The 27,591-nt window shown below is 42.4% G+C and overlaps 1 protein-coding gene across 2 annotated transcripts; it reads left to right on the top strand.

Moving 5' to 3' along the window:
- The first annotated feature begins 694 nt into the window (after positions 1 to 694).
- Positions 695 to 27,458, top strand: LOC112258424. 2 transcript variants are annotated; one of them, XM_042327261.1, is made up of 14 exons: positions 695 to 1,073; positions 11,728 to 11,797; positions 12,247 to 12,318; positions 12,634 to 12,681; positions 12,889 to 13,020; positions 13,270 to 13,399; positions 14,943 to 14,960; positions 15,287 to 15,322; positions 24,487 to 24,537; positions 24,663 to 24,752; positions 24,929 to 24,952; positions 26,291 to 26,400; positions 26,480 to 26,539; positions 26,661 to 27,458. In XM_042327261.1, exons 1-14 carry the CDS (start codon positions 922 to 924, stop codon positions 26,688 to 26,690), a joined length of 1,023 nt encoding a protein of 340 aa, XP_042183195.1. In that variant the 5' UTR covers positions 695 to 921; the 3' UTR covers positions 26,691 to 27,458. The 2 variants fall into 2 exon arrangements, with proteins under 2 accessions (XP_042183195.1, XP_042183196.1); XM_042327262.1 differs by having other exon boundaries at positions 697 to 1,073; positions 12,250 to 12,318.
- Positions 27,459 to 27,591: the final 133 nt, after the last annotated feature.

The raw sequence follows: 27,591 nt of genomic DNA, 5'->3' as shown, positions 1-27,591 counted from the left end.
GGGGGTGATATTGTTGGAGGAATTGACCCTAAACTTTGCAGGTAAAAAAGAAAGAGAACCATGTGCACACTATTGTGTCTAGAGCCAGGTGCTGGTTCTGGCAGTAGCAATGGTGTATCCAAAAACACTGCAGGCACATGTAGGCAATAAAACAAATATATGGATCAACATGTTGCCATTCTGCCTATAAACAACAATGCAACAAATGAATTGTGTGTGTGTGTCATTCCTTGAGCATGCATGAGCTACCATGGACACAGCTGCTCCAACCTAAAATGATTTCAAAGTGATTTGGGTAGATCCTGTGATATCAAAGAGCACCCATGCAGCTCCGCTCCAAATCTTCCTCTACTATGTGAAGATCTTCAACTTCTGTCACCAGAGAAGTTGCTCCCCAGACAGTTGACATAATCCATAGTCGATAGGGATTTTTATTTTATTTTTAGGAATTAGGTTATAACAATGGAATACAAAATACATGAGCGTATTTGTACTGCAAATGAATCATTTCCATTCAAAGACATTCATATTTCATCATAATTCCGTGTGGTTTTTTATTGCATTATGCACCCCTGCGGAAACTGTTACTAACGCAATCGACGCCTCCATGTGTAGGCTTTGAGTGGTCGCAGTGTAAAGGGTATTTAACTAATTTTCCGGCTCTGAATTACAGCCACCTGCACTGACCGCAAAAGACCTGAACTGCGATTCCGAGAATGGCATTTAAAACAGGCATTTTTAGATTGTCCACTAGTTGATTTATATGCGGGGAGGTTCGAAATGTCTACGTCAATTTATAACGCTGGATTAGAACTCCAATAACATCATATTCGTTCCGCGATATGTGAATGTATCCAAGTAGAGCCATAAAGGGTCGTTGAGTTCTCAATGCAGACAGCCCGGGGGTCATAAGTCCCCAGAATGTCCAAGTGGTACAGGGACCTTTTTTTTCACATGAAGGGAGAAGAGGGGGGCGGGGGTGGCAGTTTAAACTACAAAAGCGCTGTAGTCTACAAAAGTGAAAGTAATGTCAAAAGGCACGCCTGCACAACGTCCAGAGCAGACACTAAAAGGTAAGGTGTTGCTGATATTCGATCTATTTCTGTTTTCCCATGCCAATGTCTTTGTAATTGCTATAGGCTTGTTAATAATAACATTTCTACACATAACCTATATGTAATAGTTTTTATACCAGGGGTAGGCATTTGGGCAACTAGATTCAGACGCAGGTCGGTTTTTGTTTGAGTGAATGGTCGGGGGGCTGGAACGTAATTATCATTTATAGGTAGTTCTACACTGCAAACTGACCATATAGGCGCCAAAAGGGATTGTATTTGAAAAGAACAACAATTTCATACCTTGATTACATTGAGACACGACCACGTCTATTTTTATTCGTGGGGATACTTGGGAACAGATTTCATAAATTAAACACGTTTAGCTGAATTCCTGGTATTGTCTGTTTTGGGGGTGCCTTTGGGGGGGGTAAATAAATTCCCATGTATGGAATGATGTGAAAATGTTGCTTTCGATAGCCAATGTACCCACTCTGGGATTGGCACATGCACTCTAGCCAACACCTAGCAGATACATCCAACAATCCAACTGTGACAGTGTGGGAGGAGAGAGAGAGAGGGATCCAATCAATCAGAATAAACTAAATTAAAACACAGTCAAAACAAAACTACATTGCTTATTGGGAAGCACAAACACAAAGCAAAATGCAGTGCTATCTGGCCCTAAATCACAGTTGCTAAATATTTGACCATGGTTACTGATCAAAACCTTGGAAAAACCTTGATAAAGTACAGGCTCAGTGAGCACAGCCTTGCCATTGAGAAGGATAGACAGGAAAAGGTGTCTCCCTGTAGAGGATAGGCTGTGCAACCACTGCACAACAGCAGAACCTGAGACGGAGCTGCATTTCCTGACAAAATGTCAGAAATATAAAACAATTTAGTGTAATTTTCCCAAATGTGAAACCTTTATTCAATGTTTCAAAGACCTCTCTGATGAGGATAGGCTACCCATTCTGTTGGGGGAGGACACAGAGAGCTGTGGGTTGGCAGTGCACTACATTGCTGCCTGTCATAAGTTGAGGGACCGTGTCTGACAGACCAATAAACCTGCACATGTACTCTACTGTATGCTTATTGTTATTGTTGAATGTATGGTTCTTTTGACCCTTGGTTATTGTTGTTACTGTTCTCCTGTTGACAATTTTGATTCTCATTTTTATATTGTAATTATCCTAAATAAACTTTGGCAATATGTACATTGTTACATGAGAGAGAGAGAGAGAGAGAGAGAGAGAGAGAGAAATGGGTGGTTGACAAGGCATCTCATCTCTATAGTGTTCTACGCTGTGGATAGTCTTTGTGATGCTAGCTGCCTTATCTAGTCAGCCTAGTGGTATGTAGAATTCATGCACCGTTACCTCTGCTGCTGCTGCAAAAACAAAGAAACGGTGACACAAGAATCACATTAGCATAAAAAACAAACACATACACACAAACTCACTGTTGTACACATGCACATAAACTATTCTCCTGTCTCTTTTTGTCAGAAACAACACACACACACAATCTCTCTCTGATGTGTATGCAGATACAGTACATTTTAAACATCACAAAATGATCTGAACACTGACGGCCTACCCCGGCCAAACCCGGACACCGCTGGGCCAATTGTGCCCCGCCCAAAGGGACTCCCTATCCCGGCCAGGTGTGATACATTTTTTTAGCGATTCCAGGCTGTATCGCACTCAGGGTCGCAATTTACTGTTGAGTTAGAATAATAGAATACACAAGGTGCAATTTAGAAATTTGGTTGTCACTCAATTAGCCAATGTCATCAAAAACATTTTTATTGGTAAATTTGCAGGCATGGTCAAATTACCATGATCATCAGTTATCATATGAAAAACAGAAAGCATTTGCCTCCATCCGATGGCAATATGTGTAGAATTGCAGGATATTAGCTGTAAAACTGCACATTTAGACCTATTTCATCTGTACCCTAAACTGCATGCTTTCCCGAGTCACAGTGGGAGGAACCGAGGTAAAGACAGATCAGGTTGGATTTTAAACGGATATTCGCCTGTAGATTTCGTTACGTCCACCAAGAGCAGTTAGGGACCGTCAACATAGTGGCAAATCTAATTGTTTGAATTTCAATAGCTTTTTAACCATTACTCCTAAAACTTTAAAAACAGGTTCTAGCTAACCCGATGGCTTAGACACACATTCCACACACTTTCTTGGTTGATTTATATCTTGCACTTATTTAAATGACTTACTAACATTTTTGAATTTCAATAGCTCCTTGGTCATGTGACCTACTGACTTCAAACAAGGTTCAGAATGATCACTCAGTGGGCCTACACATTGCACACCCTTTAGTTTGCCCATTTTCATCTCACTTAATTTGACATGAATTTAATGTTTTTCACTGTTTCCAATTTCAATGTCTCCTTGGTCATGAGACCTACTGACTTCAAACAAGGTTCAGAATGTACACTCAGTAGGCCTATACATTGCGCACCTTTTATTTTGTACATTTTCATATCACACATTTTTACATCAACTTTTTAAAACTTTCTAATTTCAATAGCTCCTTGGTCATGTGATCTACGAGACTCAAACGAGGTTCAGAATGTCCACTGACTACCCTTCTATACTGGTACCCTTTATTTGTCCATTTTCATCTCATGCAATTGTACATGAATTTTCAATGTTTTTCAAAGATTCTCATTTAAATAGCTCCTTGGTCATGTGACCTACTGACCTCAAACAAGGTTCAGAATGTTCACTGACTACCCTTCTCTATTGCACACCCTTTTGTTTGCCCATTTTCATCTCACACATTTTTACATTTTTTAAATTGTATTTAAAATGTCAATATCTCCGTGGTCATGTGAACTACTGGACTCAAGCTACTTTCAGAATGTCCACGGACTGGTGGAGACAGCGCGACGAGGCATCCAGTGCGGTAACGCGACCGATCCCGGAGAAGCTGGCGGGAGCCCCTGGGAGAGTTCTCTTTTCTTTGTGAAGGGCAGTGCGCCCTGGAATGGGTTCGCCCCTAGAGAGGGGCCCAAGCCCTGGAAAGCGTTGCGGTTTCGGTGGCCTACGGTGAGCTCTCCCTGACCCTTGAAAATCTGGGGGAGAGGGTGTTAATCTCAAGACGGGCCGTACCGTACCCATATCCGCAGCAGGTCTCCAAGGTGAACAGCCTCTGGCATGTTATAACAATGTAGATAAGGGAAGTTGGCAACAAAAAAAATCTGTAACTTCGGGATAAGGATTGGCTCTAAGAGCTGCGTCAGTCGGTCTGGGGTGCGAAGTGAGGCTGGGCTCGAGCCGCGGCTGGGGGAGCAGTCGCTCTGTCGCCCTCCTCTCGCCACATTGGAAGTAGTGTAGCCCATCTCGCAGTCTCTTGTGCATGGTCTCGCAAGGGGCTGCGTGCGGGGGTTCGTGGCGGGCCGAAGGCGGACCGGTGAGTGGTTGGGTCCGGCGGTTGGCGGTGGCAACTCTGGACGCGTGCCGGGCCCTTCTCGCAGATCTCCCCAGCTACGGCGCTCGCAATGTGTGGGGAGGTCTCCTCTACGTTCACTAGACTTTTTTATTTAATTGATTTATTTCACCTTTGTTTAACCAGGTAGGCTAGTTGAGAACAAGTTCTCATTTGCAACTGCGACCTGGCCAAGATAAAGCAAAGCAGTTCGACACATACAACAACACAGAGTTACACATGGAATGAACAAAACATACAGTCAATAATACAGTAGAACGAAAGAAAACAGTCTATATACAGTGAGTGCAAATAAGGTCAAATAAGGGAGTTAAGGCAATAAATAGGCCATGGTGGCGAAGTAATTACAAATGGCAATTAAACACTGGAATGGTAGATGTGCAAAAAACTGGATGTGCAAGTATAGATACTGTGGTGCAAAAGGAGCTAAATAAATAAATACAGTATGGGAATGCAGTAGATAGATGGGCTGTATACAGATGGGCTATGAACAGGTGCAGTGATCTGTGAGCTGCTCTGACAGCTGGTTCTTAAAGCTAGCGAGGGAGATGGGAATCTCCAGCTTCAGTGATTTTTGCAGTTCTTTCCAGTCAGTGGCAGCAACTTGAGGCAGAGACTAAACCCATTGGCCGAGCAGTGATAGGGCATTGCATGGATCTGGCTCATGCCCTACGAAGTGGGGAGAGGTATCTCCAGCTTGTCCGGAGAGGGAGGCCTACATCTGATGTGGGTTAGTACCATCCACAGCCATTGATTTGGTGTGGAACCATAAAACGGACAGAAGAAGCTTAGGTTCCCACTGGGCACGGATCACTGAATGTCAACTGGATGAAATTCAAAAGGAGCGTACCCACCTGTCGCGGTCACACTCAAATCACCCGTGGGGTGACTGTGACCACCTCATGTCAAAGTGAGGAAATTGGATGAAGCGGGGAAAAACGGCGGGACATAATTAAGAGTCTCTTGAGGTAGCCAAATACCTTGTCATCCGATTAGTGATGCACGTGGTTAGATGAATGAGATTCCCACTGTCCCTACCTACTATCTAGAAAAACCACAGCCAAGGCGATGGGCTTGACGGAATGAGCGGGGAAAGAAGACTCTGTTGAGCTTGACTCTAGTCTGGCACTGTGAAGAGACATGAGAGGTGTAGAATAAGTGGGAGGCCCCGGCCACCGGTGAAATACCACTACTCTTATCGTTTTTTCGCGCCGGGTGCAACCTGCTCCGGTGACAGTGGCAGGTGGGGATTTTGACTGGGGCGGTACACTTGTCAAATGGTAACGCAGGTGTCCTAAGGCGAGCTTAGGGAGGACAGAAACTTGTGGAGCAGAAGGGTTGATTTTCAGTATGAATACAGACCGTGAAAGCGGGCCTTGACGATCCTTCTGAATGTTTGGCTTTTAAGCAGGAGGTGTCAGAAAAGTTACCACAACGGTAACTGGCTTGTGGCGGCCGAGCCTTCATAGTGACGTCGCCTTCGATCCCGGCTCTTCCTATCATTGTGAAGCAGAATTCACCAAGCGTTGGATTGTTCACCCACTAATAGGGCGCATGCGCTGGGTTTAGACCGTCGTGAGACAGGTTAGTTTTACCCTACTGATGATGTGTTGTTGCAATAGTGATCCTGCTCAGTACGAGAGGAACCACAGGTTCAGACATTTGGTGTATGTGCTTGGCCGAGGAGCCAATGATGCGAAGCTACCATCTGTGGGTTTATGACTGAATGCCTCTAAGTGAGAATCCACACTAAACGTAACGATACCGTAGTGCAGCGGATCTTCTGTTGGCCTAGGATAGCCTGCCTATTTTGTCAGGTGAGTAGAGCCGTGTGTGGCCGAATTAGTTGCCGCCCCTCTCCTGATGCACACTGCATGTTTGTGGGGAATCTGGTGCTAAAACACTCGTAGACGACCTGATTCTGGGTTAAGGTTTCGTACGTAGCAGAGCAGCTCCCTCGCTGCGGTCTATTGAAAGTCAGCCCTCGATCCAAGCTTTTGTCGAGAACAGAAGGTGTCTTCCTCCTCCATCCTCCTCCTTTAATATGGGTTACCAGGTGCACGGAGAAGGGTCAGGGGCCAGACACAGAGTGTGAGAGAGCCCAGGCAGGATGGTCCCATCGCGCTGTAGTGACTCCCGTGGCGGGCCAGGCGCATGCACGCGGGCACGGTCAGCAGGTGTTTCCTCCGACACTAAATGTATTTTTTGTGGGTGGTTATAATTTGTGTGTATACAATGTATACTAGTAATTTCGTATACATTTATTTACATTTGCATCAGGACGCTTCTGGGGGGGATTCTGGCAAGATTTCGGTAAAGTCGGCTGAATTCCGGTAGACGGAAACGGCCTGATGTACTTTGGACCGATTCATTCATTTTGATTCCGGACCGAGCCCGACACCCGATTCCGGGCCGATTCAATCAGTTGGCCGCTCCTGGGCCGATTCCTCATCGCTAGCTCGGAATGACCTTCACAGGGCGGTGAAAGTGTATGGTGATGAGCTTGATGCTCCTTTCCAATAAATATAAATTATTCAGGTGACATGATGATCGATGCTTGACTGGTGTTAGAGCAATACACATATGCTTGCTCTTAGCCATAATAAATTCATAAAGTAGCCCAGCATATCTACCCATCCACAGGGCCACCCTGTCATTTCAACATGGACATGTGGGTCATGTTTAGTTGTGATGTTGTTCAATGTGATTTCAACCTTGATTCACCCTCGCAAAAAGAAAGACAACAGTTATTTTTTTCATTTCGGTAGTATCAAGAATGAAAACTATACTCGGTTAATCAACTACATTTTGAGAACAAGTAGGCCGTGTTCGAGAGAATCAAAACCGTGATGTAGGGTATCATTAGTCAATTGTGACTGATTGACTGATCTACAAATAATAATGAGTCATTATTTATGATGCAAGGTTAGTTGTAAATCAGTCAGTCGGCAGTTGCCTAAATTCTAGGCTGCAACGTCGAACAAGCCCATAGTGGTGGTGAAGTCTAGGAGTCTACCGTGTCCGGAAGTGAATTCCCCACTCATTTTCTGTATTCATGCTTCACTCAAACATAATTGTACTATTTACAGTTTAAACTCATCTTGGGATTATATATCGATTTGTTCTCAAATATGTCATCTGATGTATTCGTTTCAGTCTCTGAATTGTTTCATCAAACTTTTCGCCACCAGTTCCTGATATCGGTGCATAAAAACAAGTCTCCTGAAGTAGCCCAGTGTGGATGTGGGCCCGAGCTAGTTTTCCCTGAGAAAATAGTAAAGAAGCTTACTTATGTAACCATGGTTATGTAAGCTCCAATAGGGATCACTCCAATAGAGTATCCTTCCACGCACAGGATACATTCCGAGTAAGAATGTAAGATTAGTCCCTTGTGCCAGGTAGTGCTGCGACTGACCCTAGCTGCCACTTTAGCCTTTTGTATCTTGGTAGCAGTGGCACAGGTTTCCTGGTGCTTCGGGGCATATTTTGGTGTGGGGCTTGGGTAGGCATTTGCCTGTAAATAAACATGCAAGTGTAAAATAACATCCAGCCCTTTTCTACTCACATTTGTCATATTAAAACAACCGAAACACATGACTTGAAATCAAAATTCGGGCAACATGCCAAAGTGAACCTCCCTAGTCCCTAGCCTGGAAATCCAGAAGGATTTCAGCTCAGTTTCATGTTTGTTTCACTAGTCCAACAATGGTGAAACATGGAGGGATTCTGTCTGGGTTGAGGCTACCTTCCCGCTACCCGCACACGCTTGTAGATTTGAACAGATCAGCTGAAGTAATACGGTACAAGGTCCTCCCAGTCTATCAAAAGGCAAGGAGGTTGTTCACTGGCTATGGTTTAGGGACAAGGGGTCGATGTAATAATCAGCACTGCAGGCTAACATAACTTCATAACTTGGGGGCTGTAGTGGCTAGAGGTGTCCGATTACATTCCTCATACGATTCTAAAACACATGACCATATACAGAAATAAAAAACCTGTGCCAAGTAAATTGAATGTGCCCAAACTGTCAATGTGTGTTTAAACGTACCAGTTCTACATTCTTTCGGTTTCTCTTCGAAAATCTCCTCTATTTCACTGGCTTCTGTGATTTCAACATCTTCACATTGCTATGTTGATTCTGAATGGTGGGGTGAGGGTTTGAATAATTGAACAGTCATTTTTGACAACCTGCAGTTGTTTTTACTGAGTGTAATGCATCTGCGATGTACCGGATGTCCGTTTTATACCTGGAAGCTGAAATGACTTCCATTTCAGAGAGGGTGTGAACCAATCCTTTATTGCGTTATTTGGAAGCCACCACACTGTTTGGTCTTCGATCCAGTACTCTGGATTAACACGTACTTCCTTCTCATTTGCCATCCACACTGCTCTGGCCCACGTCCTCTGAGATTAAAACCTGGGGAAATAGACATTATTAGACAATATACTATAAGCCATAATTGCAAACCAAACTACTCCAATAGATCTGGTCTTACTTGGAAAAGCTGTACAACAGGGGGGATCACTTTGCTGCCTATGTTAAGGCAGACACAGCCTTGCTGATGAGGTCCTCGGGAGAAATATTTGTTATTTAGCGCTTTGTGGATATTTGAGCTACTTGCGATGTGGAAGTCTTTTGGAGGCACGTGGGGAAAATGAAGAAGTTGTCGGTTTGAGTATGGTGAATGACATCACAGACCAGGTTTCCATCGTCTCTTATTTCTTAGACAAAAGTCACGTTTGTCCACGAAGAGGAAGTAACCACCTCACGTGCTAAACTATACTGTATATACGATTGGATGTTCTTGGCGGTATGTTTCACTTGGCTTTATTAAGACAGTCACAGCGTAGGCTTTTGCTGGCACGTTTAAACCACTGCAGCTGGTTCTCAAACTCAAAGCAATTAAGCTGAGTGAGTGTGCAGTTGGGAAATACAACATCTGCCAAGTGAGTGAGAACATGTACCTTGTATACTGTAAGTGTATCAGCAGCTGTTTGGCACAATCAAGGTAACCACTGAGCAAAGACGTCAGTTCAACGTCTAGGTTGGATTCACATTTGGCTGAGTTGTCAACTAATGTGAATTCAAGGTGACATCAACAAAACAAATGTCACCATGTCATTGGATTTAGGGTAAAAGTTGGGCCAGAAAAAGACTAAATGCAACGTACGTTGATTAATTTGTGCAAGTCTAATTCGTTTTCTATGTTGATTCATCCCCCTAGGTGACACAGGTCCATTTTAACGACCTTTGAAACTTGGTGACCTTTTTCAGGGCCTTTCTTCTCTCTGATGCCTTGACCCTTTCCTATGAGCTTGCCTTTAAAAGGTGCTTCGCTGAAAAGCATAATGGGATTTAATCCTGGACTTAAGACCAGCCCACACTCAGTCAACAAACGCTTATGGCAAAGTATCACAATGGCTGTTGTTTACAGGCTACAGACTTGGGTAGAGCATGCGTGTTGCAACGGTCACCAAAGCTGTTCCCCTGAGTGACGACTAAGACTAAGTGTAAAATATTATATTTAGCAACCAATGGATCTCTTAGTTTAAATACAGATACATTACTTTCCCCTCTCTTGAGTAAAACAGGTCATAACATTAGTCAATTGATCTTACAAGGAATAGTGCCTTGTGACAGTGATGTACAGTATATGATCCTGAGTATGGTCTTCAAGACAACTTTGTCATACAAAGTGGTGTAAAGTACTTTAAGTATACTTGAAAGTACTACTTATGTAATTTTTGGAGTATTTGTACTTTACTTTACTATTTATATTTTTGATAACTTTTACTACATTCCTAAAGAAAATATTGTACTTTCAAAGTACTCATTACATTTTGAATGCTTTGCAGGATGGGAAAATGGTCTAATTTACACACTTATCAAGAGAACATGTGGTCATCCCTACTGCCTCTGGCCTGGTGGACTCACTAAAGACAAATGTATATTTTGTAAATACTGTCTGAGTGTTGGAGTGTGTCCCTGGCTATCCGGACATTTTAAAACAAGAACAATGGTGCCATCTTCTTTGCTTAATTACATGTCATTTTGCAAATGACATTTACTTTTGATACTTAACTATATTTAAAACCAAATACTTTTAGACTTTTACTCTAGTAGTATTTTACTGGCTTGACTTTCACTTTTACTTGAGTAACGTTCTATACATTTATTGTCGTGGAATATTTCGGATTCAAAGGAGAGAGACTTTTAGATTTCTTCAAAACAATCCAACTTTATTATGGATTAAGAATTGCAATCACAGAGCTGAACAGCGACCACCCATCGGTAATTGTTGAGAGCCCAATGAGCAGATTTGGGTTACTGCTCTTTATAGCAAAGTGCATCCTCCTGAATATTCATGACAAATAACAGATGTGTAGAATTATACACAGGTACATTGTGATATCAAGCAACAGACAGTAAGATTTACATTGCACCAGGTTTCTGTCTCTAGGTTATTGTTTATACAGACATACTAATGTAACATAGTCCAGTGTTCATCTGCGATGTGGGAGAAATAAACTGCAGGGAGGGGTTCTTGGCCCTGGCAAACAGGCCATCATTTCACACAGACACTATGCAGTATAGGTTTTATCACCAAGGCATCGGAAATCAATTGCCAGCGTTAAGCATCAGAGGCTCCTCTCAGATGAACAGCCAGACTCTGAAAGTACTAATACAAGAATACATTCTAATATAAAGTCATGTGAATAACATAATGTTGTAATTTCCACCATATGATCTATAATTTTACTCAAGTATAACAATTGTGTACTTGTTCCACCACTGGTCATGCATGAGTATATGTTATGTTCAGCTGGTAGGATATTAACTGCTTGGTTACACATTAAAAGTTAGATAAATACATTCCTACTGTTATGCCACCAGTAAAACGATCCTACCTCCTGAAATATCTACAGTATTTGGTAATGACCAATACAACATATGAAATGTGCTTAATTAACAGCATAGACAATCACACTGATGGCACACACAAAGGATGGAAGTGACGCTTGAAAAACATTCTGTCCCTCAAATGGCGGTCAGGCAAAGAATGGTCTGTCAGGAATGTTTCTGTCAGGAATGTTTCTGTCAGGAATGTTTCTGTCAGGATAAACCAGGGAATATTGTTGAAGGAAGAATATTTATTTACTCTCTCTGTCCCCCCCCCATCTCTTTCTGCCCAGGGGGAATCCTAATGGTTACCAAGGCAACATGACAAGTGACTTGGCATGGATCATCAGAGCTTGTCTCTTTGTGAGTTCTAGACTCTATATTGCCTCATCATTTCTCACCGACACTATTCAAGCTGTCACAGCACTGACAGGCTCACCTGCAGCTGGAGATACCAGTACACATCTGGGTTTCGCTCACTTTATCATATAAAACAGTGGGCCGTGAATCTTTGATACCCTGAATTGACTGGAAAAGGTTTAACCGCAGCCCTGAAACACACACAGCTCCTACTACTTACGTGCACGTTGTTGATGCTACATATGAATGAAACCAAGTTTGAATTCTATCTGATGTGGTTGTAGTGAAATTGCATATAATTCAATTAGGTATTGACTATTATTGAATGCTTATTTAACCATGCACATTGCACTCTTCGGGTTATTAACAGATACATAGTGTACTCGACTGATTCTCTCCTTTCCTCTCCTCTGCTTTGATCCTCTACTCTCTTTCTCCTCGCCTCTCCTCAGCAGGTGTGCCTGTGGAGAGCCTGTCTGTGTAAGGCGAATGACTGCATGCATAACGAACTTCTAACAGAAATGGTAAATGATAGTCACTAGTTACTCATCACAATTCTTCTAACCTTTTGGTGCATTTTCATACTTAAAAAAAAAAAAAAAAGTTTAAAAAAAAATACAAATGAACCTTTATTTAACTAGGCAAGTCAGTTAAAGAACAAATTCTTATTTTCAATGACGGCCTAGGAACAGTGGGTTAACTGACTTGTTCAGGGCCAGAACGAGAGATTTGTACCGATCTTGCCGTTACTAGTCCAACTCTCTAGCCACTGCGCTACACTGCCAACCCATAATATGATGTTGAACCTTTAAGTAACTGGTTGCCTTTTTACCTTCAAGGTAGAACGTCTGCCAAAGGGCTATTTGTTCAGAGTGAACAAAAGTGAGGTATGGGTTATATTCCATTTCTGTACATTCTATCTGTAAAGCCTGACTCCTAACTTGAAATCTGCAAGTGTAAATTGAACTTGAATCCATTGACATACATGCAAAATGTTATGAAACGGTCAATGTTATGCAAGCTTATCTCAAGCTATGTTTTGGCCGTAAAGAATTAGAAACTTAATTGCTGTCATTTCCACATGTTTATTACAGGAAACATTTGTTGCAAAAGCCCTTAGCAGGTTCTATGGGGAGAACTGTAAGAAGGACTTTGAATGCAAAGATTACACTGAAGACAAAACAAATTCTACTGTATGTTACTTACTGACCTGTCTGCATGGGAAGGTAGGTCTATGCCTCTGTGTCTGTGTGTGTGTGTGTGTGTGTGTGTGTGTGTGTGTGTGTGTGTGTGTGTGTGTGTGTGTGTGTGTGTGTGCGTGTGTGTGTGTGTGTGTGCGCGTGCGTGTGTGCGTGCGTGCGTGTGCACATGCATGTGCATTGGTTCTACTGTGTGTGTGTGTGTGTGTGTGTGTGTGTGTGTGTGTGTGTGTGTGTGTCTTCCTCCAGTACTGAGTTCCTCCCCCTGTATAACAGGAACCAGAGTGTGTCTCCAATGTCACATACAGTCTAGCTGACGTGGAGTTGGTCAGTTTGAAAGGCTTCAAGTGTCTGGTTGAAGATGCATTCAATCAGAAATATAATTTGTCACAAGAACAAGAGGACGGTATGTTTAAAATACCTTTGGTTCCATGACCTCCAGTGCATAAAATCATAATATTTACATGAAGTACATCGATAGTGCCTTCGGAAAGTATTCAAACCCCTTGATTTTTTCCACATTTTCTTACGTTAGAGCCTTTTTCTAAAATGGATTAAATCCTCAGAAATCTACACACAATACCCCATAATGACTAAGCGAAAACAGGTTTGGATTTTCTTTTGCAAATGTCTAAAAAATGTTAAAGAGAAATACCTTATTTACATCAGTGGTCAGATCCTTTGCTATGAGACTTGACATTGTTTCTACAACTTGATTGGAATCAACCTGTGGTAAATTCAATTGATTGGACATGATTTGGAAAGGCACACACCTGTCTATATAAGGTCCCACAGTTGACAGTGCATGTCAGAGCAAAAACCAAGCTATGAGGTTGAAGGAGTTGTCCGTAGAGCTCCGAGACAGGATTGGAGAAGGGTACCAAAACATTTCTGCAGCATTGAAGGTCCCCAAGAACACAGTGGCCTCCATCATTCTTAAATGGAAGAAGTTTGGAACCACCAAGACTCTTCCTAGAGCTGGCTGCCCGGCCAAACTGAGCAATCGGGGGAGAAGGGCCTTGGTCAGCGAGGTGACCAAGAACCCAATGGAACCCAAAGACTCTCAGACCATGAGAAACAAGATTCTCTGGTCTGATGAAACCAAGATTGAAATCTTTGGCCTGAATGCCAAGCCTCACATCTGGGGGAAACGTGGCATCATCCCTACGCTGAAGCATGGTGGTGGCAGCATCATACTGTGGGGATGTTTTTCAGCGGCAGGGACTGGGACACTAGTCAGGATTGAGGCAAAGATTAACGGAGCAATGTACAGAGAGATCCTTGATGAAAACCTGCTCCAGAACGCTCAGGACTCAGACTGGGCGAAGGTTCACCTTCCAACAGGACAACGACCCTAAGCACACAGCCAAGACAACGCAGGAGTAGCTTCAGGACAAGTCTTTGAATGTCCTAGAGTGGCCCAGCCAGAGCCCGGACTTGGACCCGATCGAACATCTCTGGAAAGACTTGAAGTTAGCTGTGCAGCGACCCTCCCCATCCAACCTGACAGAGCTTGAGAGGATCTGCAGAAGAAGAATGAGAAGAATGGGATAAACTCTCCAAATACAGGTGTGCCAAGCTTGTATCGTCATACCCAAGAAGACTCAAGGCGGTCATCGCTGCCCAATATGCATCTGAGTAAAGGGTCTGAATACTTATTTATGTTTTTTTTATATATATATATATATATATATATATATATAAATATATATATATATATATATAAATTAGCAAACATTTCTAAAAACATGTTTTTGCTTTGTCATTATGGGGTATTGTGTGTAGATTGATGAGGGGGAAAAAAACTATTTAATACATGTTAGAATAATGCTGTAACCTAACACAATGTGGAAAATGTCAAGGGGTCTGAATACTTTCCGAAGGCACTGTATGTTGTATATTATCAACGCATCTCCCTTCTTACTATATGCCCTGTGTTTTGTTTACAGAATGTGCTGATGTTTTTGGTAAGCATTTGTGTGTGTGTGTGTTGTGTGTGTGTGTGTGTGTGTGTGTGTGTGTGTGTGTGTGTGCGTGTGTGCATGCGTGTGTGCGTGTGTGTGTGTGAAATATTCTTATTAAAAAGAGGGATGTTTTTACCTTTCCTTCTCTGTGTGATGCAGATAGATGGCCAAAAGCAACTACACCGGTTAAGTGTATGTGCGTGTGCTTGTGTCCATGCGTACGTATGCATGTGTGTGTGCCTTCTGTACATATGTGTGGGAAATATGCTTATTTACAATAACTAGTCGTTTTAGCCCATTGTTCTTCATCTCTCTCTTTTCCTCTCTAGTTGATGCAGTGAGATGCCAAAAAGCAACTACACTTGGTAAGTGTGTGTGTGTGTGTGTGGTAGAACTTCATTTGGATTGTCCATCTATAGATGCTCTACAGACGATCAATAACATTTCAACTAAGCCTAGATGTAACCCTTACTCTAACAAGCAGTTGCTTATCAACCATCAGTGCCGAGCGATTCTTCGTTTTTTGGTACTTTTTACCCCGAATTTTGTGATATCCAATACAGTCTTGTGGCATTGCTGCAACTCCCGTACGGACTCGGGAGAGGCGAAGGTCGAGAGCCATGCGTCTCTCTCTGAAACACGAACCTACCAAGCCACAAGCCACACACTGGTCGCTTAACCCGGAAGCCAGCCGCACCAACGTGTCGGAGGAAACACACCTGGCGACCATGTCAGCGTGCATCTGCCCGGCCCGCCACAGGAGTCGCTAGAACACGAAGGACATCCCGGCCGACCAAACCCTCCCCTAACCCAAACGACAATGGGCCAATTGTGAACCTCCTCATGGGTCTCCCAGTCGCGTCCGGCTGCCACACAGCCTGGGATCGAACCAGGGTCTGCATTGACGCCGCTAGCACTGCGAAGCAGTGTCTTAGACTGCTGCGTCACTGGGGAGGCCCCGTGATTATGGCTTTTTGAGGTCAGTTACAGTTCAATTATTAAAAAAGAATCACGTTTTTTGGGGTTTCAATTTTATTTTTAGACATTAGATGCACATGCGTTATGTGGGTTAAATGCTGTAACAACACAGAATTAAACAATTCATAAAAGTCCCATGATGGTAGTGACGACCCATTATTGCTTATCAATTATTATCCATAATTTATTCACATTACTTTAATAAAATATTTGATGTCTTTATTACTTCAATCCAAGTCATCATCTCATCTCTATAGAGCTGCTGCCTATGCTGTCTGATAAATATCACAATTTTAATAGTTCTTTAAAATTAATAAGGCAGGCTTTTATGATTGCTGAATACCAACTATCAACCACTTAGATCATATATTTTCAGGTAGAGATACCTCGCAAAGCAACTGCTTTCTATCCCTCTCAGGGGCCAAACATTATCAAAGGACTGTATATTGTTAACCATCATGACATCCTCAGACTGTCATCTCTCTCTCTCTCTCTCTCTCTCTCTCTCTCTCTCTCTCTCTCTCTCTCTCTCTCTCTCTCTCTCTCTCTCTCTCTCTCTCTCTCTCTCTCTCTCTCTCTCTCTCTCTCTCTCTCTCTCTCTCTCTCTCTCTCTCTCTCTCTCTCTCTCTCAATGCAAGGGTCTTTATTGGCATGGGAAACATATGTTAACATTGCCAAAGCAAGTTAAGTAAATAATATACAAAAGTGAAATAAACAATAAAAATGAAAAGTAATCATGACACTCATAGAAGTTCCAGAAGAATAAAGACATTGCAAATGTCATATTATGTATATATACAGTGTTGTAACGATGTGCAAATGGTTAAATTACAAAATGGAAAATAAGCATAAGTATGGGTTGTATTTACTGGTTGCCCTTTTCTTGTGGCAACAGGTCATAAATCTTACTGCTGTGACGGCACACTGTGGTATTTCACCCAGTAGATATGGAAGTTTATCAACATCGGATTTGTTTTTGATTTCTTTGTGGGTCTTTGTAACCTGAGGGAAATATGTGTCTCTATTATGGTCCTACATTTGGCAGGAGGTTAGGATGTGCTGCTCAGTTTCCACCTCCATTTTGTGGGCAGTTTGCAAATAGCCTGTCTTCTCTTGAGAACAAGGTCTGCCTACGGCGGCCTTTCTCAATAGCAAGGCTATGCTCACTGAGTCTGTACATAGTCAAAGCTTCCCTTAAGTTTGGGTCAGTCACAGTGGTCAGGTATTCTGCCACTGTGTACTCTCTGTTTATAGCCAAATAACATTCTAGTTTGCTCTGTTTTTTTGTTGATTCTTTCCAATGTTTCAAGTAATTATCTTTTAGTTTTCTCGTGATTTGGTTGGGTCTAATTGTGTTGCAGTCCTGGGGCTCGGTTGGGTCTGTTTGTGTACAGAGCCCCAGGACCAGCTTTCTTAGGGGACTCTTCTCCAGGTTCATTTCTCTGTAGGTGATGGCTTTGTTACGGAAGGTTTGGGAATCCCTTCCTTTTAGGTGGTTGTAGAATTTAACACCTCTTTTGGAAACGTCAGAGTGTTTTCTTTCCAAAGCTGTCAATTATATGCATAGTCGAGCATCTTTTCGTGACAAAATATTGCACTTAAAACGGGCGCGTTTTTTTATCCAATAATGAAATAGCGCCCCCATAGCTTCAAGAGGTTAATTATTTGGTACAGAAACCTTTGTTTGCAATTACAGAGATCATACGTTTCCTGTAGTTCTTGACCAGGTTTGCACACACTTCAGCAGGGATTTTGGCCCACTCCTCCATACAGACCTTCTTCACATCCTTCAGGTTTTGGGGATGTCGCTGGGCAATACGGACTTTCAGCTCCCTCCAAAGATTTTCTATTGGGTTCAGGTCTGGAGACTGGCTAGGCCACTCCAGGATCTTGAGATGCTTCTTACGGAGCCACTCCTTAGTTGCCCTGGCTGTGTGTTTCGGGTCGTTGTCATGCTGGAAGACCCAGCCACAACCCATCTTCAATGCTCTTACTGAGGGAAGGAGGTTGTTGGCCAAGATCTCGCGATACATGGCCCCATCCATCCTCCCCTCAATATGGTGCAGTCGTCCTGTCCCCTTTGCAGAAAAGCATCCCCCAAAGAATGATGTTTCCATCTCCATGCTTCACGGTTGGGATGGTGTTCTTGGGGTTGTACTCATCCTTCTTCTTCCTCCAAACATGGCGAGTGGAGTTAAGACCAAAAAGCTCCATTTTTGTCTCATCAGACCACATGACCTTATACCATTCCTCCTCTGGATCATCCAGATGGTCATTGGCAAACTTCAGACGGGCCTGGACATGCGATGGCTTGAGCAGGGGGACCTTGCGTGTGCTGCAGGATTTTTTCCATGACGGCGTAGTGTGTTACTAATGGTTTTCTTTGAGACTGTGGTCCCAGCTCTCTTCAGGTCATTGTCCAGGTCCTGCCATGTAGTTCTGGGCTGATCCCTCACCTTCCTCATGATCATTGATGCCCCACGAGGTGAGATCTTGCATGGAGCCCCAGACCGAGGGTGATTGACCGTCGTCTTGAGCTTCTTCCATTTTTTTATAATTGCGCCAACAGTTGTTGCCTTCTCACCAAGCTGCTTGCCTATTGTTCTGTAGCCCATCCCAGACTTGTGCAGGTCTACAATTTTACCCCTGATGTCCTTACACAGCTCTCTGGTCTTGGCCATTGTGGAGAGGTTGGAGTCTGTTTGATTGAGTGTGTGGACAGGTGTCTTTTATACAGGTAACGAGTTCAAACAGGTGCAGTTAATACAGGTAATGAGTGGAGAACAGGAGGGCTTCTTAAAGAACAACTAACAGGTCTGTGAGAGCCGGAATTCTTACTGGTTGGTAGTTGATCAAATACTTATACCATGCAATAAAATGCTAATTAATTACTTAAAAATCATACAATGTGATTTTCTGGATTTTTGATTCCACCTCTCACAGTTGAAGTGTACCCATGATAAAAATTACAGACCTCTACATGCTTTGTAAGTAGGAAAACCTGCAAAATCGGCAGTGTATCAATTACTTGTTCTCCCCACTGTATGTTGAAGAGGGTGGGGCTTAAGCTGCATCCCTGTCTCACCCCACGGCCCTGTGGGAAGAAATGTGTGTGTTTTTTGCCTATTTTAACCGCACACTTGTTGTTTGTGCATATGGCTTTTATAATGTTGTATGTTTTTCCCCCAACACCACTTTCCATCAATTTGTTTTGCAGACCCTCATGCCAAATTGAGTCAAAGGCTTTTTTTAAATCAACAAAGCATGAGAAGACTTTGCCTTTGTTTTGGTTTGTTTGTTTGTCAACTAGGGTGTGCAGGGTGAAAACGTGGTCTGTCGTACAATAATTTGGTAAAAAGCCAATTTCACATTTGCCTAGTACATTGTTTCACTGAGGAAATGTACGAGTCTGCTGTTAATGATAATGCAGAGGATTTTCCCAAGGTTGCTGTTGACACATATCCCACGGTAGTTATTGGGGTCAAATTTGTCTCCAATTTTGTGGATTGGGGTGATCAGTCCTTGGTTCCAAATATTGGGGAAGATGCCAGAGCTAAGGATGATGTTAAAGTTTTAGTATAGCCAATTGGAATTTGTGGTCTGTATATTGTATAATTTCATTGAGGATACCATCAATAACACAGGCCTTTTTGGGTTGGAGGGTTTTTTATTTTGTCCTGTAGTTCATTCAAGGTAATTGGAGAATCCAGTGGGTTCTGGAGGTCTTTAATAGTTGATTCTAAGATTTGTATTTGATCATGTACAGTTGAAGTCAGAAGTTTACATACACTTAGGTTGGAGTCATTAAAACTCGTTTTTCAACCACTCCATAAATTAACAAACTATAGTTTTGGCATGTCGATTAGGACATCTACTTTGTGCATGACCCAAGTAATTTTTCCAACAATTGTTTACAGACAGATTATTTCACTTATAATTCACTGTATCACAATTCCAGTGGGTCAGAAGTTTACATGCACTAAGTTGACTGTGACTTTAAACAGCTTGGATAATTCCAGAAAATTATATCATGGCTTTAGAAGCTTCTGATAGGCTAATTGAAAACATTTGAGTCCATTGGAGGTGTACCTGTAGATGTATTTAAAGGCCTACCTTCAACGCAGTGCCTCTTTGCTTGACATCATGGGAAAATAAAAATAAATCAGCCAAGACCTCAGAGAAAAGAATTGTAGACCTCCACAAGTCTGGTTCCAAATGCCTGAAGGTACCACATTCATCTGTACAAACAATAGTACACAAGTATAAACACCATGGGACCACGCAGCCGTCACACTGCTCAGGAAGGAGACACGGTCTTTCTCCTAGAGATGAACGTACTTTGGTGCGAAAAGTGCAAATCAATCCCACAACACCAGCAAAGGACCTTGTGAAGATGCTGAAGGAAACAGGTACAAAAGTATCTATATCCACAGTTAAACAAGTCCTATATCGACATAACCTGAAAGGCCGCTCAGCAAGGAAGAAGCAACTGCTCCAAATCTGCCATTAAAAAAAGCCAGACTACAGTTTGCAACTGCACCTGGGGACAAAGATCGTACTTTTTGGAGAAATGTCCTCTAGTCTGATGAAACAAAAATAGAACTGTTTGGCCATAATGACCATATGTTTGGAAGATAAAGGGGGAGGCTTGCAAGCCGAAGAGAACCATCCCAACCATGAAGCATGGGGGTGGCAGCATCATGTTGTGGGGGTTCTTTGCTGCAGACAATTATGTGGATATATTGAAGCAACAACTCAAGACATCAGTCAGGAAGTTAAAGCTTGGTCGCAAATGGGTCTTCCAAATGGAAAATGACCCCAAGCAGACTTCCAAAGTTGACAACTAAGTCAAGGTATTGGAGTGGCCATCACAAAGCCTTGACCTCAATCCCATTGAAAATTTGTGGGCAGAACTGAAAAAGCGTACGCGAGCATGGAGGCCTACATACCTGACCCAGTTACACCAGCTCTGTCAAGAGGAATGGGCCAAAATTAACTTATTGTGGGAAGGTTGTGGAAGGCTACATGAAGCGTTTGACCCAAGTTAAACAATTGAAAGGCAATGCTACCAAATACTAACTGAGTGTATGTAAACTTCTGACCCAATGGGAATGTGATGAATGAAATAAAAGCTGAAATAAATCATTCTCTCTACTATTATTCTGACATTTCACATTCTTAAAATAAAGTGGTGATCCTAACTGAAATAAGACTACATTTTTACTAGGATTAAATGTCAGGAATTGTGAAACTGAGTTTAAATGTATTTGGCTAAGGTGTATGTAAACATCCGACTTCAACTGTTTCTGTTTTTGCTGTTTGTTCTTTGTTATAGAGCCAAAAATATTGGAGAAGTGGTTTACCCTTGGAGATGTCTCAATTTTGGAAAGATAATTATTTGTGTTTGTTTAGTGTTTTCCAGAAGTGGTTAGTCTATGGATTCTTCAATTACATTGAGCTGATTTCTGATGTGCTGTTCCTTCTTTTTCTGTAGCATATTTCTGTATTGTTTCAGTGATTCACCATAGTAAAGGCGTAGACTCAGGTTTCTATGTTTTTGGTTGGACAAGTTTCTCAGTTTCATTCTTAGGATTTTGCATTCTTCATCAAACCGCTTGTCATTGTTGTTCATTTTCTTCGGAATTTCTGTTTGAAATTTTTAGATTTGATAGGGACGCTGAAAGGTCAAATATACTCTTTAGGTTTTCTACTGCCAGGTTTACACCTTCACTATTACAGTGAAACATTTTGTCCAAGAAATTGTCTAGAAGGGATTGAATTTGTTGTTGCCCAATTGTTTTTTGGTAGATTTCCACACTACTTTCCTTCCATCTATAGCATTTGTTAATATTATTCAGCTCCTTTGGCTTTGATTCCTCATGATTGAGCAAAGCTCTGTTCAAGTAGAGTGTGATTTTGCTGTGATCTGATAAGCGTGTTAGTGGACTGACTGTGAACGCTCTGAGACTCTGGGTTGAGGTCAGTGATAAAGTCGTCTACAGTACTACTGCCAAGAGATGAGCTATATGTGCACCTACCATAGGAGTCCCCTCGAAGCCTACCATTGACTATGTACATACCCAGCGTGCGACAGAGCTGCAGGAGTTGTGACACATTTTTTGTTGTTGCTTATGTTGTCATAGTTATGCCTAGGGGGGCATGTGGGGGAGAGAATGCTGTCCCCTCCAGGTAGGTGTTTGTCCCCCTGTGTGCTGAGGGTGTTAGTTTATTGTCCATTTCTGGCATTTAGGTTGCCACAGACTAGTGCATGTCCCTGGGCCTGGAAATTGTTGATCTCCCCTCTAGGATGGAGAAGCTGTCATTGGTAAAGTATAGGGATTCTACTGGGGGGATATTGGTAGCACACATGACACATTTTCTCTGTTGAGATCATTTCCTTATTCATTTCTAGCCAGATGTAAAATGTTCCTGATTTGACTCATTTAATAGAGTGGGTTAGGTCTGCTCTATACCAAATTAGCATACCGCCTGAGTTTCTTCCCTGTTTCACACCTGGTTGTTTGGTGGATTGGACAACCAGCTCTCTGTAACCTGGAGGGCAACCAGTGGGTCCATCTCCTTTTTTCCTTGTGTCTTATAAGATGACAATGTCTGTATTTCTGAGTCTGAGTTCCTGCTCTTTAGGCCAAAGGCAGATGACCTCAGACCTTGTATATTCCAGGATGAGATGGTAAAATTTTTGTGTTCCATAGTGTCTAGTGTTGTTTTTGTGTGGTTTAGGCCACACTATGTGTGTGTACTGTCATTGTGTGTGTGTGTGGAATCTGTGGACATTGGGGTGTGTGTGACAACCAGGGGGCAAACATTATCAAAGGATTGTATGGTTAACCATCATGACATCCTCATACTGTCACTCTCTCTCTGCATGGGAAACATATGTTAACATTGCCAAAGCAAGTGAAGTAGATAATATACAAAAGTGAAATAAACCTTAAAAATGAACAGTGAACATTACACACAGAAGTTCCAAAAGAATAAAGACATTACAAATGTCATATTATGTATATATACAGCGTTGTAACGATGTGCAAATGGTTGAAGGACAAAAGGGGGAAAAATAAGCATAAATATGGGTTGTATTTACAATGATGTTTGTTCTTCACTGGTTGACCTTTTCTTGTGGCAATAGGTCACACATCTTGCTGCTGTGACGGCAAACTGTGGTATTTCACCCAGTAGATTTGGGAGTTTATCAACATCGGGTTTCGAATTCTTTGTGGACCTGTGTAATCTGAGGGAAATATGTGTCTCTATTATGGTCCTACATTAGGCAGGAGGTTAGGAAGTGCAGCTCAGTTACCACATTTTGTTGGGCAGTTTGCAAATAGCCTGTCTTCTCTTGAGAGCCAGGTCTGCCTAAAGCGGCCTTTCTCAATAGCAAGGCTATGCTCACTGTGTCTCTCACTCTGTCTGCCTGCACTCTCTGTCTGCCTGCTATCTCTTTCTCTCTCTGTCTGCCTGCTCTCTTTCTGTCTGTCTGTCTTCCTGCTGTCTCTCTCTCTCTCTCGCTCTCTCTCTCTCTTTGCTCTCTCTCTGTCTCGCTCTCTCTCTGGTTAGTTACAGTATTCTCTTGGCTGGGCTGGGAATTCTTCACTGTTTTCATGGCCAGAGGGCCCGCCACTATGTGTGTGTACTGTCATTGTGTGTGTGTATGGAAGCAATGGGTGGGAATCTGTGGACATTGGGGTGTGTGTGACGTCCAGGGGCCAAACATTATCAAAGAACTGTAATGTTAACCATCCTCATCCTGTCACATACATCGCTCTCTCTCTGGTTAGTTACAGTATTCTCTTGGCTGGGCTGGGAATTCTTCACTGCTTCTGTGGCCAGAGGGCCCGCCACTATGTGTGTGTACTGTCATTGTGTGTGTGTGTAGCCGCTGTGTGTGTGTGTGTGTATGGAAGCAATGGGTATGGAATCTGAGGACATTGGGGTGTGTGTGTGCGTGTGTGTGGAGGTCAATTGTTTGATATTTCCTGCTAAGTCTGATCTCAGTCTCCAAGGAAATAACTTCACTGAACCAGAATATAAATGCAACATGCCAAGTGTTGGTCCCATGTTTCATGAGCTGAAATAAAATGTGCAGTTTTGTCGTACAACACAATGCCAAAGATGTCTCAAGTTTGAGGGAGCGTGCAGTTGCCTGCTGACTCCACCAGAGCTTTTGCCAGAGAATTGAATGTCCATTTCTCTACCATAAGTCGCTTCCAATGTCGTTTCAGAGAATTTGACAGTATGTCCAACCGGCTTCACAACCGCAGACACGTGTATGGCATCGTGTGGGGTTATGGTATAGGCAGGCATTAGCTATGGACAATGAACACAATTGCATTTTATCGATGGCAATTAGAATGCATAGACATACCATGGCGACCAGTTGTGAAATCTATAGATCAGGGCTTAACACATTTATTTCAATTGGCTGATTTCCTCGTTTGAACTGTAACTCATTAAAGTCAATGAAAATTGTTGCATGTTGCGTTTATGTTTTTATTTCAGTATACAAACCTTTTTCTTTACATCTTTTTAGATACAAAAACTCCAACAATATATACAACCACATTACCCACCATAAATTACAGTAAGCATCTCTCTCTATTTTGTCATACAATGATGTACCTTTTTTTATAAAAAATCTGAATTAATAATGTTGATAAAATAATTTTTTTAGATGAAAGTCAATCTTTTTTCGGACATTTGTTTTAGAAACATCGTCGATCCCGCCCAAAACGTCATCATCAACAACACCACCACCATCATCATTAACATCGTCAACAATATCAAACAGCAACATGGGTAGGACACTTTGCAATGTTTGCTTAATCCTTTAATGATTATTAGAGCTCAGTTAGTGTGAAGAATGTCTGACCTTGTGCCAGCCAAGTTAAAACCTCCACTTACTACTTCTCAGATTTTGAATCCAAATGAATAATCTGGTGCATTATGACATGATATTATCGCTTTCTTTCTAGAGTCACAAGAGCAGCGATTACAAAGTAAGTGTTTTAGCCTTGTTTATAGATACGTTACATTACCAAAAGTATATGGATACTAAGGTACAGTAGATAGATACTGTTGATAGATACTGTAGACAGATACTAAGGTACATTAGATAGATACTGTAGAATGATACTAAGGTACAGTAGATAGATATTGTAGATAGATACTAAGATACTCTAGATAGATACTAAGGTACAGTAGATAGATACTGTAGATGGATACTAAGGTACTGTAGATAGATACTGTAGATGGATACTAAGATACTGTAGATAGATACTAAGATACTGTAGGTACAGTGCATTCGGAAAGTATTCAGATCCTTTACTCAGTACTTTGTTGAAGCACTTTTGTCAGAGATTACAGCCTTGAGTCTTCTTGGGTATAACGCTACAAGCTTGGCACCCCTGTATTTGGGGAGTTTCTCACATTCTTCTCTGCAGGTCCTCTCAAGCTCTGTCAGGTTGGATGGGGAGCGTCGCTACACAGTTATTTTCAGGTCTCTCCGGTGATGATTGAACAGGTTCAGGTCCTTCACCCCCCAGTCTGAGGTCCTGAGCACCTGGAGCAGGTTTTCATCAAGGAGCTCTCTGTGCTCTGCTCCGTTCATCTTTCCCTCGATCCTGACTAGTCCCCCAGGGACTGTCGCTGAAAACCATCCCCGCAGCATGATGCTGTGGGGATGTTGCCAGGTTTCCTCCAGATGTGGCGCATTCAGGCCAAAGATTTCAATCTTAGTTTCATCAAACCAGATAATCTTGTTTCTCATGGTCTGAGAGTCTTTAGGTGCCTTTTGGCAAACTCCAAGCAGGCTGTCATGTGCCATTAGCTGAGGAGTGGCTTCCATCCTTCTCCCCCGATTGCTCATTTTGGCCAAACGGCCAGCTCTAGGAAGAATCTTGGTGTTTCCAAACTTCTTCCGTTTAAGAATGATGGAGGCAACTGTGTTCTTGGGCACCTTCAATGATGCAGAAATGTTTTGGTACCCTTCCCCAGATCTGTGCCTCGACACAATCCTGTTTCGGAGCTCTATGGGCAATTTCTTTGACCTCATGGCTGGGTTTTTGCTCTGACATGCACTGTCAACTGTGGGACCTTATATAGACAGGTGTGTGCCTTTCCAAATTATGTCCAATTAATTGAATTTACCGCAGGTGGACTCCAATCAAGTTGTATAAACATCTTAAGGATGATCAATGGAAACAGGATGCACCGGAGCTCAAATACGAGTCTCATAGCAAAGGGTCTGAATACTTTCCGAATGCACTGTACATACTAAGATACTATAAATAGATAGATACTGTATACTCATCTCTCTCCTCTGTGCTCTCTCCTAGGGAAGGTCATATCAGTCAGTACATTGTTAGCTATCTCTCTGATAGCTAATATCCTCCTTTTGGGTGTTGTCATCTTGCGGACCCGGGGGAGACGCCAGCATGAGGGCGTGGTGAGTGTGGTGTGTGTGTGTGTGCGCGCGTGCATGAGTGTGTGCTTTCTGTGGCTAAAGTGCTTCTTGTATTTTTCAGTCTCTTGCCATGCCTGAACTGACAGTATTGAACGCAGTAGAGGTAAATCATCTGATGCAGGTAATGTTCTCAGAATGCTATGGATCGATGACTTAGAGCACTCTTCAATCGAACCCAAGAGCGTTTGGATTTGCATGTAGTCAACAAAGTCTCTCTCTGTCTCTCTGTCACTCTCTCTCAGAACGACAACGGAGATGCTCTGCAGCACTGACCCCGTTCAGTGGAATAATCCAGCTCTCTTCCATCTGCCACCATTTGCCCCTCGCTTTCAATGGACAAATATATATCCTGAGCCAAAGAAAAGGAGCCAACAGTCCTGCCTGCCTCTCTCTCTCTCTCTCGCTCTCTCTCTCACACACACGCTTCACACTTCCAGGGCTGAGGCCACAACTCTTCTCCTGCCACTGGGATTCTGGAGTTACTGTTGCAGACATTAATAAAATCTCCCCTCCGTGTGTTTTAATGAGGAGAATGGGAGAACAAATAAATGTCCGTCTGTCAAGAGTCTCTAAAGAACAAGACATGGATTAAGGGAACACGGTAGTCTTGAATGTCACCCCCTGCCTTCAGCTGTCCGTTCAGCCCAAAGATAATATGTTCATGTGAATGGGAAGAAAACAGTGAGATGAACAACAAGATGAACCCTTTAGGGACGTACATTAGAACTAAGATGGTCCGATATTGAGTATTATTGTACTTTGCTGAAGTACAATATTTTACGAACAAAGCCTGCATCCATTCCTGACTGTGTTTAGATGATGTGGCTGTGTTACTTGATGAAAGGGGATTTTATGACACATAGGGAAAGAGAAATATCAAAGGAGTAAATCAGTGAAGAAAAAAAGATGAAATAAATAAAGTGAAGACCATTTTATGTACAAAGTGTGTATATATTTAGAGTACCAGTCAAATTTTGGACACACCTACTAATTCAAAAAAAAAAATCGGACTATTTTCTACATTGTAGAATAATAGTGAAGACATCAAAACTATGAAACAACACATATGGAATCATGTAGTACCCAAAGAAGTGTTAACCAAATCAAAATATGTTCTGTATTTGAGATTCTTCAAAGTAGCCACCCTTTGCCTTGATGACAACTTTGTACAGT

Source organism: Oncorhynchus tshawytscha, linkage group LG09, assembly GCF_018296145.1.
Source record: "Oncorhynchus tshawytscha isolate Ot180627B linkage group LG09, Otsh_v2.0, whole genome shotgun sequence".
Taxonomy (NCBI): domain Eukaryota; kingdom Metazoa; phylum Chordata; class Actinopteri; order Salmoniformes; family Salmonidae; genus Oncorhynchus; species Oncorhynchus tshawytscha.
Note: the sequence above shows the minus strand (reverse complement) of the source record. Positions and strands in the feature narration are given on the sequence as shown.